This window comes from Rhyacophila brunnea, unplaced genomic scaffold, assembly GCF_057557595.1.
Source record: "Rhyacophila brunnea isolate RB1 unplaced genomic scaffold, BYU_Rbru_1.0 scaffold_4, whole genome shotgun sequence".
NCBI lineage: Eukaryota > Metazoa > Arthropoda > Insecta > Trichoptera > Rhyacophilidae > Rhyacophila > Rhyacophila brunnea.
Window position 1 is genome coordinate 39,418,999 of NW_028233068.1, and position 20,207 is coordinate 39,439,205.

The following is a 20,207-nucleotide window of genomic DNA, read 5'->3' on the forward strand; positions in this document are numbered from 1 at the left end:
GGTATTAATACACGTATTCGTAAAATAATTGAAAAAAACAGAAGTATCTACCAATAAATATAATATAATAGATATGTAAAATCTCTTTCAATAATAATATTAAATATTCTATAGAATTCTAACATTCTAAACATTCACTAACTACAAATTCTAAACATTCTATAATGTTTTTATAGAATGTTTCATTGCTGGTCACCAAGGATGATGCATGCCCACGGAAGTAAACCAGACATCGCGTAATCCGATAAAAATATTATAGTCCTGTTAAGTCTTTTATGTTAATTAATAGGTAACTACATTTTGTTTTCAAATATATTATTTGTTTTCATACATATAGTTGTCTGATTTTTAAAACCGGTATTTCGGTATCGAAAAATACTATGATACCAGTTTTGAAATACCGGTATTGCAGTCTCTACCTACATATTTATTTTCGAAATATATAATTTAAACTTGATATGTGAGTTCATATAGATAATATTGATATGCTGTGGAAAATCATGTTCCAAGATATTAGTGGATTTACGAGATCGATAAAAATAATATAACTTATTTCGATTTCTTCAATAATGTTTTAGAACCCAGTGTTTCCCAACCTTTTCATATCTGCGGACCGGTAAAAATAGGATAAATATTTCGAGGAGGACAACCCGGACAACTGTTTACGGACCGGCGGTTGGAAACCACTGCTCTAGATAGTATGAAGGAGAAAAGCAAATATATGTAAACCATGCAAAATGAGGGTAGTTTGCGATGGCGGAATCCATATGGCAATGTTTCAAGGAGGTTGCGTGTTGCACTCACGGAATGCGTCTGGAGTAGGTACGTGTACCTGCCATATGAGGCGCCTCTTCATGTTTATATTGTTAGTTTATATTGACGACTCTTCTGATGACCTCATGTGTTCGTGATGTGGTTGTACCGGTGTATCCATAAGATTCAGTGAAGCCTTGAACCTTACTTGAAATACACAGGCATCACGTTCGCTCTGTAACAGATTTTTTTCCTCACATAATACAACAAAGACCTCAACACGATTCTGACACAGTTGAATGGAGATCCCGCTATGTCCATGCGAATATCAAGCTCACTCGGAAACCTACTAATACCACAGATATATTTCTATTTTTTTTTTTTTTTTTTAAATTCAAATACATGTTGTTGTAGGCACTTCGTCATGAGTGACTAAAGATATATTATTGACACAACAATATTGCGATTCAGGTTAACGTCAACGTCAGTGATTCATACAATATTGCTAACTTATCAAAGTTTGTTTGCACTAAATATTAATCTATATAGGACAAAAAAAAGTAAAACAAAACACTTGCCTCGGCAAACAGTGAGTTAATTTTATTAAAAGCTTTTAGATTTGTTTTCGCAACGAGTGGGTGTGCCGATTTTTAGAAAACTCCAAGCAGTATCCATTACCGTTATCTTACTATTAAATAATTCAGTGTTGCCAGTGTAATTTCTTCGTTCCGGAATATGGTTTTTTTTCCTATATCAGACTACCGGACACTTCTCTCTCTCTTTTTCTCTTAAGAAACTTGACGTAGGTATAATATAAGACATTTGTTTGCTTGTTTATGACTCTATTAATAATATTATGTACAAATTTCATTTTTTTTAAATCGAATATATGCACACTAGTTATTATATTCGTTTAGTTTTTTTTTTTTCTTTCGACCATGTCCGATCCTAATATGATCATATTATGGGCCTCCACAAAGTGGAGGTTTGTTTTAACAGATTTTATTTTTACGACAAATGGATGTCAGCCACTTGCTTATCCTATTAGGTCTATACTCTGACTCATACACAAATTGAAAAACAATATGTGTACTTGCCAGACCCAGGATTCGAACCTGGGACCCTCGACACTATAGACCGGCGCTTAAGCTACGTGGACATCGTGGGTGTAGTTTAGTTTAGTTTTAATTAATATGATTGGTTTCAATAGAGGAAAAATATCTCTAATAAAATGTATATATTATACAATAAATATATTATTATTAAATGTTATATCCCTCGGCTTTAAAAGTACATAACTATTATGTATTTCGGATTAGTCAAGTAGGTCCGCGGAAGAAGTCCTGGTATGGTGACGAGTTTTAAATGAAAAATCAATGTTAATAAAAATCTTGCATTATGTTTGACGCTTTCACGGTTGTTTTTTTATCGTAATAGATTTTTGGGTTTCCACCGTGTCTACTTCTTCCTTCTTTCCTCGACGTTTATTGTATATCATGAACATATTGTGAACATATGACGAAAATCTTGCAAATCATGAACATATTTCAAATATTATGATTTCACAAAATGGAAACTGTTGAATGTGACCGTATGCAATAATTACTAACATCTTGCTTTTTATATATTTATCGCCCTCCGAGTCATCCAATATTAATCAATACGACACATTGACTGCTGACTAGATAATTACTTTTTATTTACCACATATAAATAGCATGCTAATTATATCGAATGGCCACCTCATCGTTACGCGCTGGGCGCATCTTTAGCGTCTTATCTTATCTTTGGCGTAATTATCATATTTAGTTTGGAACAACACTTCGCATTCTAATTTATTAAACATGTAAAATATCTTCAGGTCGATAATTAGTTATGTTTATCTGAATATCAACGCTCTATATAATAATTATAATGTAATAAGTTACAATATTTTGCGATTTATACGGAAAGAAGTATTGTGTTTAGATATTTCTAATTTAACACGATAAATACATTTAATGGTCCATACGTTTCGGTAAAATTACTTTTATTTTTTAGTGAGATATCCTATTGTTATTTACTGGCAACACTGATTTTGTTGCATTCATTTATATATGCAGTGTTTCTGCTTAGAAACTTTTCCAAATTACCAATATCAATTAATTTAAGTAGGTACATTAGACTATGCTGTTATATTGATATACTGAATTAAATGTCTGCTGTGGTCATTGTTTTAATTCAATTGCGTAAAATTAACTGTTAGACCTTACATAAACATTATGAAAGAAGACAGTTATACCTAAGACAAATGAGACTTTAATATTATATTAAAAATTGATATATTTATATACAGTTTAAAATTAGTATTCTTTATGTATGTACTCTGTGTTCCAATTACAATCTATAAATTTCAAGAAAAATAACAAAAAGAATCAGAGCAGCAATAAGAAAGGCTCCTATAATAGGCTGTTAATGTCACATGTGTACATAAATGTCTATGAAACGTAGAAATGATTGTATAGGGAATAATTCGGAATTAATATTTTCCAAGAAAAAACAACACTGAAAATTTTTATTAACTATCTACAAATTATACAGATTATTTTTCTTTCATGTCGTCTATGAAAAATCACGTTTTTAAGAATTGTTCTTGTTGGCTTATAGAGAATGCTTTTTATATTGAATTCAATTTTAGATGAAAATACTATATTACAGTAGCAAAGGGTGGATGTAGGCTATTAAGATCCGCCATAAATAGTGCATGTTAAACTTTGTTAGTCATACGTATTTATTTTTATTGAACTAAAACTACAATTTACTTTTTAATTGAATTTTAAAATCTAACCAACACCATTTGTAAATTGTAATCTTATTTCAATGAAAAAAAAAAGACATATAACTGACAAAATTTAGTGTGCACTATTTATGGCGGATCTTAACAGCCTACCTTCACCTTTCGCCATTGCTCTATTATGATGGTAAAAAGGCAAACTTTTAGATGGAACAGAAAGTTATCAGCTGTTTTAAGTAATGTATATGCTATCATTAGAACATTTAGCCTAAAATGGGTATATTTGTCATACTTGAAAATATCTCAGATATATATACCTACTAGAAAAAAATCTCTTAAAAAAAATACGACTGCGGCGGGATTTGAACCTGTAAAATCACTGACTGGAATTGCTCCAATGTGATTTAACCATTATTTAAATTTATTTCTAGTCACACATAAGACGATGTGAATTTCTCAGACCTGGGATTCAAACCCCGGACCAACGACGTTATAAGCTGACATGTTACCACTCAGCGACCATCGGCGTAACAGTGATTAAATAATTTCTAGTTTAATATATTATTGAAAAACAATCTTACAATCTAGCACTCTAGCTAAAGTTTGGACTCTACAATGTGGAGTGTTCGAATATGTTTTTATGTTTTTATGTGTGCCTATATTTTGTTTGTTTTATTTATTAGAATTTAATTTGTCAACATAAATTTATATTCCAGAGTTAACGCTACATATAGGAGTCATTAAATTTTATTCGAAATCCGTTTTCAATTGAAGACGTTATTATTATTATTGGACGGAAAATTGGAAATGTTTTAATGGTGTCGTAAAACACGACGCACTTTGTCAGTTTCTCGGAAAATCCGCGTAGGTGGTGTAATATATAACTTCTTATTACGGTCGGTAGGTCGATAGCGATACAAACATAGCATATCACCTATGTGTGCTCTTACTTACGGAAAAATTCGAAACATTTTAGTTACGTAGGTACTCTATTCGAGTATATTGTATGGTTTATCTTTGATGCCACTTGCTGAGGAATTTGATCTAAGTAGGTACTATATATTTGTAGGCATTATGTCCTTATGTAAACTATTTATAACTATTAATAGTCTGCAATATAATATATTGTATTTATTAAATATTATTATGTTAGCATTATGTAACACGCAGTCATACACTAGTATATAACGGTGATCGTGAATTCACGGAATAATTGTATACAAATCTATTAAAAAATATATATATATTACCGATGAGTACGTACTTTGGAAGGAGATAAACAATTATAACAAATTAAAGTAATAGTAATACAAACTTAGACTTAGATAAGTGTGTTATAAAATTGCTATTGTATATAGTGAAGCCAAATAATCTGCAGAAGTGTATTGTATTGTATAATACATAAACTAAAATGTTCAAATTATTTTGAATATAATATGTGTATAGAAATTTTTGAATGCTGTCTCCTCACAGCGGCGGACGGTACTCATTAGTCAAAATATTAGTTAAGATTGCAGACTCAATAATTTTATAGTATTTAAATGAGTCACTAGTTTTCGTATTATAATATCATTTATCGTACATACGGATGGATAACAAACTAATTCGCACTATTATGGCAATTGCATTGCAGGTTATTATGTTTACCAAATTCTCGTATTTAAATTAATTTTCAAGAGTCAAGGTAAACTTTAAATATAATATGAATTATATTAAATTCTACAGGATGATTTCTACGTCGATAGTTGTTCGGTTGTTAGCGATAGTCGACCTATTTGCACGTAAATTTATTTTGTGATGGCGTCGGAGGAATATATTCTTAAATCGTGTAAAGATGACTAAAAAACGTTCCGCATGTACTTGAAAAAGAAAACATGTCAATGAATATACTAATATTATTACGAATATAATAATAAACATAACATAAAAAGGACGCATGTTGAATTTTTAAGACAAATTATATTTCGTTCGGCTCGCGTCATTTGCACAATCCGCGCATCGCCTAGTCACGATTTTGCCTCAGCTGAGGTATAGCCTTAAGTATACAACTCATAGAATGAGATGAAATGATCTCTCTCTCTCTCTCTTACCCTGTAACCAGCACAATCACTGCTGACCTTTTAATTATCTTTTAATTACCACATTTAAATAACACGTAAATTATATCTAATGACCATCTACTCCAAATGCGCCAGTCGCGGTGTTAGCACTAAATGAGTTAAGATTAATACATATTTACTTTGAAATCATATTAAATTAAAACAATTAATTTAACTTTAATGTGTTAAAATATAATATAGTCATTAACTTATTACAGATTAGTCTATAGTTTCTATTCATTAATAGCTTAGTACCTATATATTTTAATATGTCGGAAAGTTTATTTTTGTAGTCTTGATAATGGTGTTACAACCTAAATAGCTATGGTCTTAAAAAACACCTGTATAATTTAATATAATTTATACGAATTATCATCATATGGAATTCTACTCAGTAAATGCTGCCTCAATTAATAAATCATTGAATTATCGAGTCTTTGCTACTATCGCCTACGTATATTTGACGACGAAATGTAAAATACCTAACGAAAAACTAATAAAAATAAAATGAGAATGCTATATACAATTTTTTATATAAGCTCATCATTCACTTCTACTTAGACAAAATAAAAATGGCCGTTTGGTCAGTTAGCATTCATCATGCCGTCATATTATGTCTTGTTAACAATTCTATTTTCCTTCTATTCGCTATATTTCATTCCATTGTCTCGTTTTGAGGAACCCAACGTATCTAACCCATATTTCCCGACCCTCGTGATGCCATATTTCCGTATCTAAAGACAATGGGGGTGGTTAATGTTAACAATGAAAACAAATAATATATAATAATTGTGCACTTTTGTATAAAAGCATGGTTATTAGACATTATGAAGGGCATATCCCAAGGGTAATTTTTAAGATAGTGAGCCACTTCAAACTTTACTTAGAAGCCCCTAGATTCCAAAATGGCAAAGTAAACCTTCATTTTATATTATAATTAAACTTGACATTTTGTAATGTAAAGCCCATAAAATACCAAGATGGAGGCCAAAATTTAAATTTTATATAACTATTACAAACTAATTTAATCACTACTTTCAGTGTCGACATGTTTGTTAAATACGAATTCGAAATTAAACTGGACATTTTGAAATTCGAATATCATGAACTAAACAGAAGGTGGTTAAAGTGGTTTTTTTTCTTTTTCGATAGATTATTTTTTATAAAATTACTAGCTGAAGTACCCGGCGTCGCACAGGATCGCTTCGTGGTTATATTTATCTTAAATATTTAAAAAATAATAAGAGGTAATTATTTTTTTAATATTAAAATATCTGTGTAATACAATATGGCAATATGAAAATAATTCTAATAGGAGTAAAGGTCAAACAAAAGAACACTAAATTAAAATCGAATCCAAAATATGCAAACGTTATTAATGTTATCAATATGCAGTAAAAACCAAAATTGGATGGAACAAACAAACAACAAACTTTGTATTTTATATAATACTAATTTAGAAACCTTTGCAGGTGTGCGCACAACTTCTGACAAAAGTTTCATCGCAATCGGATGAATGGTATAGAAACTCATACGAATAGAAGAAGATGATGATTTTCTAATTCAGAAATCTTCGTGGGCATGCGCACGACAACTCAACAATGTTTCATTGTAAACGGATGAACGGTATAAGAATGCATACGAATAGAAGAAGAATAAGATAGTGGTACTAATTCAGAAACCTTCACGGGCGTGCGCACAACAACTGGTCAAAATGTCATCGCAATCGGATGAATAGTATAAGAACGCATACGAATAGAAGAAGATAGAATAGAAGAAAAAGAAGAAAGAAATAGTTGTATTAATTCAGAAACCTTTGCGGGCGTGCGCACAACAACTGGTCAAAATGTCATCGCAATCGGATGAATAGTTTAAGAACGCATACAAATAGAAGAAGATAGAATAGAAGAAAATAGTTGTATCAATTCATAAACTATTGCGGGCGTGAGCACAACACTTGATCAAAATTTCATTGCAATCGGATGAAAGGTATAGAAACGCATACGAATAGAAGAAGAAGAAGACGGTTGTACTAATTCAGAAACCTTCGCGGGCGTGCGCACAACAACTGGTCAAAATGTCATCGCAATCGGATGAATACTATAATAACGCATACGAATAGAAGAAGATAGAATAGAAGAAAAAGAAGAAGAAAATAGTTGTATTAATTCAAAAACCTTTGCGGGCGTGCGCACAACAACTGGTCAAAATGTCATCGCAATCGGATGAATAGTATAAGAACGCATACGAATAGAAGAAGATAGAATAGAAGAAAAAGAAGAAGAAACTAGTTGTATCAATTCATAAACCTTTGCGGGCGTGAGCACAACACTTGATCAAAATTTCATTGCAATCAGATGAATGGTATAGGAACGCATACGAATAGAAGAAGATGGAATAGAAGAAGAAGATGGTTGTACTAATTCAGAAACCTTCGCGGGTGTTGGCAAAATTACTGACGAAAGTTTTTTTGCAATCGGATGAATGGAATAGGAACGCATACGAATAGAAGAATATAGAATAGAAGAAGAAGATGGTTGTACTAATTCAGAAACGTTTGCGGGTGTTGGCACAACCACTGACGAAAGTTTCATCGCAATCGGATGAATGAAATAGGAACGCATACAAATAGAAGAAGATAGAATAGAAGAAGAAGATGGTTGTACTAATTCAGAAACCTTCGCGGGTGTTGGCACAATTACTGACGAAAGTTTTTTTGCAATCGGATGAATGAAATAGGAACGCATACGAATAGAAGAATATAGAATAGAAGAAGAAGATGGTTGTACAAATTCAGAAACCTTCGCGGGTGTTGGCACAACCACTGACGAAAGTGTCATCGCAATCGGATGAATGATATAGGGACCTTACGAATAAAATAAGATAGAATGAAGAAGAAGAAGAAGATGGTCGTACTAATTCAGAAACTTTTACGGGTGTTACCACAACAACTGATGAAAGTTTCATCGCAATCGGATGAATGGTATAGGAACCATACGAATAAAATAAAATAGAATGAAGAAGAAGAAAATGATGATGATTTTTCTAATTCAGAAACCTTTATGGGTGTGCATACAACCACTTACCAAAATTTCATCGCAATCGGATGAATGGTATAGGAACGCATACGGGACAGACAGACACACATTCATTTTTTATATATTAGTATAGCCTATACTCTTTGCGCAAGTGCAAGCAATAAGTTGACAAAGTTTTATCGCAATAGGATGAACGGTATGGCTGCGCATTAAATACGAACAAACAAACAACAAACACACAAACAAACATTAATTTTTATATATTAGATATGAAGTATATGAAAGGTGTACCTATACACTTTTTAAAACTTCAGACAGAGGGTAAACCTACCCATTTAAATTACGTCACACTTTTGAACTTCCTTCCTATATATCTATAATCATCAACCAGGGTCGATTCACTGGTGGATGGCATCCTCCCCTAGCTTTCTCCACTCTTCTCGGTCCCTAGTTCTTCGCTGCTATATATGTGCATCCACCGAACTTTATGAGTTCGTTTATCCAGCTAGTTTTAAAGCCCCTTGGGTACCACTGTATGATGGCATTTTACTGTATTTGTTAAAACAACAAACTCGTTGAAAATTATCGATTTCAGTATAATAAATGCTTTCAAGAAATATTCTAATATTTGAAAAAAAGGTTTATATTAATTTGGTTTTATGACGTCATATTTTTTACAAGTCCTCCTCACATATTGCCCTAGTCGCAAATCACGTTATATCAGCCCCCTTCTTATGATGAGGGTGGCGTCATATACGGACGACACCCTAGGTGTATAATATATAGTAAGTATACATTTTAAATGTACGAACATCTCAAATTTTATAAAATTCACGCAAAATCTATATCTTTTCAATCTAAGTGTCGGTATAAAACTTATCTACTTTCAAGTTTGATATACCTTTGTAGAGCCATCATCTGTGCTTACGTGATGTGAATTCAAACGACAATCACCCTTCTCATCCCTACGTTTAGATACATGTTGCCTTGCCTTTGAGCCACATTTGTTCGCTAAATTAAGCCTTTTCTTATCTGGAAACTCGCAAACTACCTAATACTACTAAATCCATATCATAAACTGCGGTTCCTACACACAATTAACAAGTATCATTATTTGTAGGTGGCAATTAGGTTCAGCGCCCTATGTCGCAACGATTTATGACGTTATAATTGATGTTGAAATGTTTCTACCCTTATTGTTTTATTTTTTTAATGAACATAGCTTTAGTTTACACTAAGCCTTTACATTATTTTATGGTGACGTGTTTTGCTGTTGTACGTATAGTATAAAGCAAATTATAGATATTATTAATTAACTATTTCTTTTATTCAACGAATAATTCAAAAGATTTTAAGAATGTACCATTCTTTTTAATTTGGAGAGCGCTTGTGAGCAGGTATTAAAAATACCAATAGTTAAAATTTGTCGCAATTAATCATCGCAGTCGTAGCATAATGGTAATGCACAGAGCGCGATACCCAAGAGATGCAGGTTCGATTTCTGCCGGGTGTCTTACTTTTTTAAAAGATTTTTTTCTGTTGGTTATAAATTATTTCTCAGAAGTGTTTTAAAATTTATGTAAGTATATGGAATATTATGCTTTAAGCAATAAATAGTTTTGTATTAAACATACATAAAACAAAATGTCGAACTACCAACTGAAATTGCATATTGTATCATTTTCGACCGGGATTTAGCGCAACAACCGTAAGCCCGGTCGCACATTGAAAATCGTCTCGACTGGAATATAGATAAATTAAAAACGGACGCAATATTGTAACTTTCTTCCGTGTGCCCCAGATGAGGCCATACTGGATAGTTACGTCACGTGGATAGCTGAAACCAATGTAAAGCCGTATCCTACACATGCGCCGATGCGAAATTTTGGGTCTAGGACGATTTGGCACCGGACAACTGGACGCCACGGAATTCGAAAATAAATAGACGTTAGGTACTTATATGTACTTTGAAAAAAAAAATTCAATATTATTATTTATAATTCAATGATTATATTATGATTTAATAGTTGGTGAGAATGTAAATATGCAGACGTAAACAATGATCTAATCGTGCATATGTTTAAGTTCCAACGAAAAAGGAGTTTTTTATTTTATATAAAGCCTTAGCCATGGTAATTCTCAATCCGCGATAAAGAATATATTATGTTAAGAGTAAAATGAATTCAAACTACTAAGTAGTAGATAGAAACTGATAAAAAGACCTCGTCTACTGTGTCTACGACAGTGCGGCGTCCAATTGTCCGGAGGCCAGTCATCCCATTCCCGAAATTTTGTTATGTCGAGTGAAATTTGTAGCACGCGATAAGCGGATGTTTTTTCTATCAAAAATGTCCAACTGACGCCATGTCCAGTAATAAAATATGTTAAGAAGGTACATGCATTTTATGAATGATAACAAAATGATATAGACAAATTCGACAGTCGAGACGATTTGGAATGTCCGACCGGGCTAACGAAAAAATATCAATGGGGATAATTTTCATGTCATTAATAGTCAATACTAGTTCAGAAAATCTACCAGTAGTGATTTTGTTTTGTCTGATACTGTTAGTGGTCATTATGAAAGTCCTGCTGACTTCGATAATGATGCTATAAAATTGCTGGTTGAATTGGATTCAAGATTAAATGAGCAAGAAATAGCTAACATACTCGGGGCCACTTCCTCAACAGTTCTGAGACACATTCATAAAATTGGAGAGGTATCTAGGCAAGTTAGCGGAAAACGCGTTCTGATGATAAGACCTATGCATCAAAAGCAATTGAAGAAAAAGTAAAGCATACTTATACTGGCCTAATAATTAGAAGCCAAAAATAATGCAGCTTGACTGGGAAGTCTTACCACACCCATTATTGCGCTATTAGATTTTCATTTTGTTTAGATATCACTTCATGAAAGCAACAGTAAAATAAAGTGTAGATTAGAAGTCGATTTTAAGATAAGTATGCCAATCGACTGCTGTAAGGTATACCTACATAATGAACTTTAAAAAAAATGTAATACCCCGAAATGTACCGGAACACATCGGAGCGCCGTTCCGGTTCATAAAATTTACAAAATTACCGCTCCGTCTTGTGGAAAAATCAACTTCACCGTCTGAGGTAGATAAGTCATATAACAAAGAATCTAAGACACTTATTTTATATGTTTTCTTAAAATTATCGAGCGCTCCGGTTTGTAAAATTTACCATTTCGAGCGCTGGAAATAACCCATTTTTAATAGTGGTATACACCAAATCCAACCATTATCGTCTATTATAAAAACAAAAATAAACATGTACATAAATAACTATTTCATTTGAATGGCATAAATATTACATTTCAATTATTCAAAACGAGTACTTAGTAATATATTATATATTTTTCATCGGAGCCATCAAATTTATATAAAAGAGGAATAATTAGAAATGCACAGAAAATAATGATGGCAAATGATTATTATTAATTATGGAAAACATATGACCGCTTAAAAATAGTAATAATAATTGATTGATTACTCGTGGTTACTTTACTTACCCGTCTTAATACAAACCTTTTGTTTGTGTTAGGTACTTACTTACTACATTAATTGATAAAAAAATAGTCTATAATATATAGGTAGATATACATAAGATACTTTTTTGCATTCCCGTATCACTGTTGAGTAAAAGCTTCTCCACTCTTGTGTCTTTCGTTTATGTAGTCCGCAGTTATTAGCAATTTATTTCTGTCAAATTTGAGTAACTCATCAGTCCGGCAATATTATATAAAATCATTTAGGATACATTTAGTAATAATGAATTATGAGATATCTAGTAATGTTCCTCATTTCTAGTGATTCATTGATTGTATTTATTATAGCTTACCAAGACAACATACATATTACATTATAAAAATCACATTCAACATTTCAGTTTTCTTCACTAATAATGTTTATGATCCTGGTGTATTATGCCTATCATTTATTATCTTAATACCCCGTTTATACGTGCATAGATTTATTACTGACAATGAAGGGCTTAGGGGGGGGGGACTCGGCGTGGCCAGTTACGTGAGATATACATACACCATTTGCTTTAATAGTAAAACAAGTCGCCTGCGGCGCTATTGTGACAAAATATGAAAACAATTCATATGATATGTGATGTAATATAGTTAAATGATAATTCATGTGTAGAATTTAATTTTGTAATTACTTTAAGTGTGTTTTCTGACTATAAAAATAGCTATGTATCCAATATGTCGAAAGGTCGCACGTTACTTGGTCACCACAAAGGGGGTCGCGATTAGTGATTCATAATAATATTATGATGCTGAGTATTGACAACTCAATAAGTACCTATACCAATTGTATTTCTTTAAAAATACACGAAAAACCCTTAATTTTACCGTTTTAAAGAGCCCTGGGATTCCGTGTAAAACCATTTGGAGAACAGTAATGTAAAAAAATCATTCTGCCCTTCATATTAACGATAGGTATAGGGGCACACAAAAAATCCTGGTCTGGGGGCCATGCTGCTGACAGTACGTATTATCGCGGCCATAACAAAAAAATGTACGTGTAAACACGCATTATCGTGCAAATTTCAAGATATGGATTAAAAAAAGTTCAGACGCTTCCGAATTAGAAATTCGCGAAAATTAGACTTTGCGATATCTGCGCATGTCCAGTAAGAGCAAAAAACGAACAACTGTGACTCATTTTGAGGTTAACCGATTTTAACGATCTGCCAAATAGTACCATAAAATGACAACATCGCGTCTCGCTTACTCTTGAAGAATGAAATTGGCGAGACAGTCAGCACTTTTACGTGAAAACAGTTATTATCGCGATAGTTTAAAATGCACATTATTGGGGCAAGTAAATCTATGCACATGTATAGGCGCTTTAGCATTATAATCAAAGTCGTAAAAAATAGCTATCTCACATTAAATTATTCTGTAAATACGACGTATATATTTTTTTTCAATTTATTTCGTTAAACAAAATTTGACGTTATAATTACGTTTTCAAGTTTATATTTGTTGAGTTGTTACATTCGATAATAATTTTACACATTTTTTTGATATATATGAAGATAAATATTACAAAAATTTTACGCGAAAGCACAAAATTAATATTCGAAATTAACATTAATTTCAACTGCGATTAAATGATGAAATAAGAGAAATTTTTAATCAAAGAGATTCAAAAGCATAAAATAGGGATTATCATTTATCAAAAGTTGTCAAATCAACGGCCATTAATAAAGGTTAGTGGTATTTTTTAATTGCTGGCAATAAAAATGTAAAATCAAATCTAAATTCCGGGCGAAAATATTCCATTTGGGAGAAATGTAATCTGCAGCTGGAAAGGGTAACAATTTTAATTTTCAATGTCACTGTCACTAAAGGGTGACTATTTCTCAAACGATGGTTCACAGAATTCAAGGCTCAGGGTTGTAATTTTTTGTAAAATACCTACCGAAAATTGTTTTTAAGATATCGTTCAGGAACGTATTTTTTTAGAACAGTTGATATTGGAAGCGTATTCATTTTAAACGTATTGTATTTAAACAGAATATCGATAAATGTCTTTTCAATAATTTTTGTTGAATAATGACTTGGTAAATATTTTAAGAAAACGTAAATTTAAATTTGGCTTATCTGTTTTTTAAGCCCACCGGATTTCAGCATCCCGGAAGATTGCTAGGTACTCACATAGTATATACAGCGGAGCTACGGGATGCTATCATGGCCTAAGAAGATACAAGAAGATTGGCAAGTGACAAAGTCTCTTGTACCTATATGCCATTTAGTGTCCAAATTCTCTAACTGAAGAGTATATAGAATCAAATGATCGTAATCATAATATTATGATTATTATTTGGTTTCGTCCTTTATTTATCAATACTGTAATGATTTATTTTCCATAAAATCAAATATTCTTTACTGAGTAAAATATATGTATATTGTAAATTTATAAAAATATTCTGTGCTCTAACTATACCGTGATTAAATTTCTGGTAGAATGATTTATATCGTATGTCACAATATATAAAGAAAGACTTTGGTCTTTCTTGTGGGCTCAATACGTCAGTCAATCGATTTGTCCAATTATCAAGGAGTCTTTGATTTACGTCTAAGCCTCAGCCGAAAGTGGATATCCTCTAAGTAGAATATAATATAAGAAATTGTCGAAAGAGGAAAAATGGGTTCGTTTTTAATATAATTACGTTATGAACCATGAAGCTTGGATATAAATATATTTGGCTGTTGGTGAGAAGTATAATGGGTAGATGCTTGCTTTTAGTTACATATTATATATTATTCATTTAAAACAAAATATCTGTACCTCAAAGGCAGACGGATGCAAGTGCCAAATACCCAATTGTTCAGGAAAGCCAAAAAACATTTTTAAACAATTTTTATTTTAAATGAATACTCATAACTTCCAAGAAAATATACATAGAATGATCGTTATTCTTTGTATTCTAATTCAATTAAAGTACTTCTGGAATATTTAAGAAAGGAATAAATATAATAAAATTTTATATCTAAAAAAAATAAAATAAAAAACGTAGTATGGATTTGCATCCTTCTGCCTCTAAAGATATTTTGTTAATGTGGATTTGTATCTTATTAACCTAGCCAAAATAAAACAATTTATAAGTTAAAAAATTTATAGGTATAAATATAACAAAGCAAAACACATTTTTTTTAAATTTTATTATGTCATCATCATCAGCCTGAATCTATTCACTGCTGGATGAAGGCCTCGCTAATCTCCAAGCTGATTCCACTTTTCTCGGTCCTGTGCATTGCGTTGCCATGTACTTCCGCAGAACTTTATCATTTCATCGATCCAGCATGTGTCTAGCCCATCTCGATTTACAGCTTTTAATAAACTCTATTACATCGCAAACCCTCGTCTACTTCCTTATCTACTCATTCCTCTTTTTGTCTTTTCGCGTTAAGCCCAGGATGCACCTCTCCATACCACGTTGTGCTAGTCTAAGTTTCTGGATCTCTCTTTTACTTAGGGTCCATGTTTCACACGCATATGTGATCACGGGAAGCACACACTGGCTGAAAACTTTGCGCTTTAGGTACAGTAGAAGGTCACTTTTGAAGACATTATTCAGGCGGCCAAAAGCACTCCAGCCTAGCTTTACTCTGCGAAGAATTTCATCAAATATACATACATCTAAAGACACTTGTTGTGCCAGATAGATGTAGTTTTTCACCTGTTAGAGCTGAATGGCATTGATGAGGATCTCTTTTTGGCCCGCAAAGCAGTTGAACATGACTTTCTTCGTTGATATATTTATTTTCAAGCCTACTTTGTTGCTTACTTCAGCGAGTTCCTGCATTCTGCTTTGGAGGTCTTCTGAGTCTTGCAAACTACTATGTATTGTCATCGGCAAAGCGCAGATGACGCACGTATTCTCCATTTATGGGGACCCTTGTCATTCTAGTCAAGTTTCCTGAATAAGTCTTAGGGTAGCTGTAAATAGTTTAGGTGAGATCGTATCACCTTGTCGGACTCCTTTGCTGATAGGAAATGCGCGATGGTTTATGGAGATGTTGTTGCGCTACTATATATATTATTGAAAATATTTATATTCACCCGGGGACTCCTTGATTTCTGAGTGCATCAAGTATTGAAAATTTCTTTATGGAATCGAACGCTTTCTCATAGTCCATAAAACCCATGGATAGCGGCAGCTTGTATTCCTGTTACCGCTCTGATTTCTCTGATGACTTGGATATGGTCCATAGTTCTGTATCTTCCTCTAAAGCCAGCTTCTTCTCCCGGCTGGTTCTCGTCTAGTACATATTGCAGATTATTGGATTTGCATCTTTCTGCTTCTAAGGTAGGTATGGCATTTGCATCTTTATGCTATTCTTTATATCTTTTTTATTATAGCAACTAGGACTTTCATCTCTTTGCCTCTAATAAATAAAGCCTTTAGCATGACGATTCTTAAAAAAAATCATTTTCCCCAAAAACGGAGTTGTATCCGTCTGCATCTGAGGTACAGATATTAAATGTATTATATATTACATATATAATTACGTCAATTTACAAAAAGATAAAAGTTAAAACTGATAGTCTATTTAATCCCGGTGGAGGACCATCAACCCTTTCTAAAGTCGTGTGTTCGAATATCGTGACTGGAAAATTAACATTTTATATTTTTGAGCAGTGCTTAATGCCCAATAAGAACCGACTTCATTGAAAAAATGGCCAAAAAGTACTCGTAAACCAAGACAGTTAATATAATATGCTACGTATAGGAGAGACAATGAGATTTTTTTTATCATTTAATTTAAAAAAAATACGTTTGTAGTTTTAATCTGAAATAAATAAAATTATTCGCGACAACTAGGGTAAACAGACATTAGTGACATGAGAACAATTTGAAAAAAGAATTTTATTGTGTTGTCATAACATTTTCAATAAATAGTTCATTTCCGATATAGTTTCCCTATCGCTCTTTTCACTCTAATAAAATATTATTCTGGCAGAAGTTGACTTATTTTTAGGGTTAGGAACTACGATAATATTATAAATTAAATTATCTACTAGGTACTATAAGAAAAATATGCATATTTCTAAAAATATATTTAATTATAAACCTATACTTATATAAATAATATTAGATAGATAATAAATTATGTTGTTACTGTATCCGAAAGAATTTAAAATTTATGAATATTCTCTAATTTAAAACAATTTAGAATATTAATTGAATTTATATTGCCCAGTTGATAGTATTAATTATAATTATCGTTTTTCTTTGGGTATTTCTTAATATATACAAATATAATATATTAAGGATTGCTCACTACAAAATAATAAAATATTATACTCTTTAAAATGAAAGGCTTGTATTTCGTAATATCAAAGAGATGGTTTCTTTGAGCGCCCACGATAAATTATAATGATGGCAAATAAAGTTTGAGGCAGGTAAGTATTTTATATATCCGTCCTTGTTTTTCTCGAATTTAAATCGTTTCGCTATGTACTTCCCATTTTAATGTGGATGAAATAAAATAAAAAAGATAAAGAGAGAGTTAATAATCATTAAAATTCCTTAGACATTGTTTAAGACAAGTTTTTGTATCTACTTCAAAATAATTATTTATTATAGGTACAATTCGGTAGTGCTGTAATATTTATAATCATGAAATATCTTTGTGAAATATTGATATTATAATTCATTAAGAAAAGTGGATATTTAATATTTCCAAAAGACTAAACAGCTTTTGCTGAATTTTGTCTGCTAGCATAAAAAATAAATTCATTGAACATAATATAATTTTAAAACATCTCACGCATATACCCACTAGAAAAAATCTATTTTAGAACAAAGAATACGACACCCGACGGGACTTGGACTTGTAACCGCAGGATTCGCGCAGTGTGATTTTCCAACTAAGCTACGGGCATCCTACTTAATATAATGTTATATTCTCAAATCTTGTGAATTATTCGTTGAATAAAAGAAATAATTTATTAAATAAATTCATGTTAAAAAAACTGTACACACACTAATTGTCATCATTATATAAAATTGGCAACTCAGTTCGACTCACACATTAAATCCCGCAAAAAAGCAAAAACGAAGCCGAACAGTTTATGGTAAAATAAATTTAATGTTATTTATTAAAATATTTTTTTGAGATTCAACTTTTCTGCAGTGTATAAGTAAATGATGGTTACACATACATAGTTATATAGAAGAAACATATTGCTGTAAATCCAATACTTGATTGCCAAGTTAGTTTATGTCAGTAATAATATAATAAAAACTACATTAATTTTACTAATATACAGTTTCTCTCATACTAGATTGTAAAATAAATAAAATTCAGATGTACTACATAAAATAAACTATAAAATTGTCTAAAAAGCGTGATGTGATAGCTCAAGCATTTCACGTTGACATGAAAGTTTCGGAAAACTATCATTAATTTATCAAAGTACACGGATGTTGTTGTAAATTAAGTATAAATAAAAAAAATACTCACACATCTCCTTTCCCAGGACCCACGTCTCCGGCCTTGTGTTGACTTCAACGAGGACAGTAGGGGTGCAGACTAGCAGTACCATCAGATCGGCAATGCTTAGATTCATCAGGAAGATGTTGGTTGAGTTCCTCATGTCCTTCGTTTTCATGATGACAATCGGCACCATTATATTCCCAACAACTCCCAAGCACATGATTATGATACAAAAAACCATGGAAGTAGTCCGAATGTAGGCGGGAATTTGCGGATTTTCGGCATCGGTCGAATTCGACGAGTCGCCTGTCGAATTCGACACTGCTATCGCTCTCGCCAGCTGTGATAGTGTCGTATTCGCCGCATCGTCAGGCAATGTGTAAGCTGTCGGATTGTAGGATTCATTCTGGAGTATGTTTAAATTGTCAAATTGGCCCTTTAGCGGAATGTAAGACCCGGATATTGCGTCATGCGAAGTGATGTTGTTTGGGTTTATCGACGTATGAAATGGGTTCGTAAATGTGTCGTTGAATTTATTCGGTTGGTAATTCAATACTGGTGTGATTGGTAGCACTGCTGTGAATGGCCCGACAACCGAGGCGATTGTTGATATCATATGTTTTTTATACAAAAAATATTTAATTTGTATTTTATATTAAAGCCTAAAATTAGCATTTCAGTCTCATAAAAAGACTTTTGACTAGTAGTTTACGATTCTAAAACTAAAGTTTAAAGCAAGCTGAACACTTATTTATGATTACAATATTTATAAAATAATTTAAGTGATTCTATTAACAACAAGATTAAACAATTATTTTTAATTTAATAAAAAAACTACAACGTTTGTAATTTACTACCCCTACATAACTTTTTTTTATAAAATTCTTCTAATTTCAATAATGAATTAACATTGTAACTGTAATTTATATTGTCGTATAAATATTAGAGACTATTAGTTTAGTTGAATGTTCGTTAATGTTCTATTAAAAATGATCTTTAAATTTTTTTTTTGTAAAAATTAACATTAACAGGTAAAAAAAGTTAACAGCACACTTAGGTAAATGGCAGAAGTGTTTTTTTTTATTGCAGGATAAGTTATAACACTCAAGTCATAATACTGCCTCTCGAGAAAAGTGACATACTTTAAAAAATGCAGTAAAATCTACACAGCGTTTAAGATCATACTTTAACCACCATTTTACTTGTTTAAATAATGTATGTAAGGCAACAATTTTCATTTTCAATATATTTGATGGAGAGTTCTTTCGGAAAACACGACATTTCGAAAGAAATTTCCATTCTTCTTTTGCCACATTGTTCCAGTAAAATCTTCTTAGATATTCTGCAAAAAATAGAAAAAAATATATTAGACATTCGTATTGAAAATATACATAAGTCATGCATTATTATATAACTGCACAATAAAATACCATCGATAGGTTTAATGGTTTAATGGTAACACTTTTTGCTTAGGTAAAGTATTTTTATTAGGTACATCTTGTGATATTAAATTTAATTAGTAATAATAATGAAACAATGTTTTATTCAACAAAAAT

At 31.8% G+C, this 20,207-nt stretch overlaps 1 protein-coding gene across 1 annotated transcript in view; it reads right to left on the reverse strand.

Moving 5' to 3' along the window:
* The window catches only part of ETHR (ecdysis triggering hormone receptor), a 209,156-nt gene extending 190,034 nt beyond the window's left edge, over positions 1 to 19,122 (reverse strand). The window contains exons 1-2 of the mRNA XM_085953585.1: positions 19,107 to 19,122; positions 18,679 to 19,035 (exon numbers count right to left, since the gene is read on the reverse strand). Of these exons, the coding sequence (XP_085809711.1) occupies positions 18,679 to 19,035; positions 19,107 to 19,122 (373 nt within the window). The remainder of the gene's footprint in view (positions 1 to 18,678; positions 19,036 to 19,106) is intronic.
* Between the last annotated feature and the right edge of the window lie 1,085 nt (positions 19,123 to 20,207).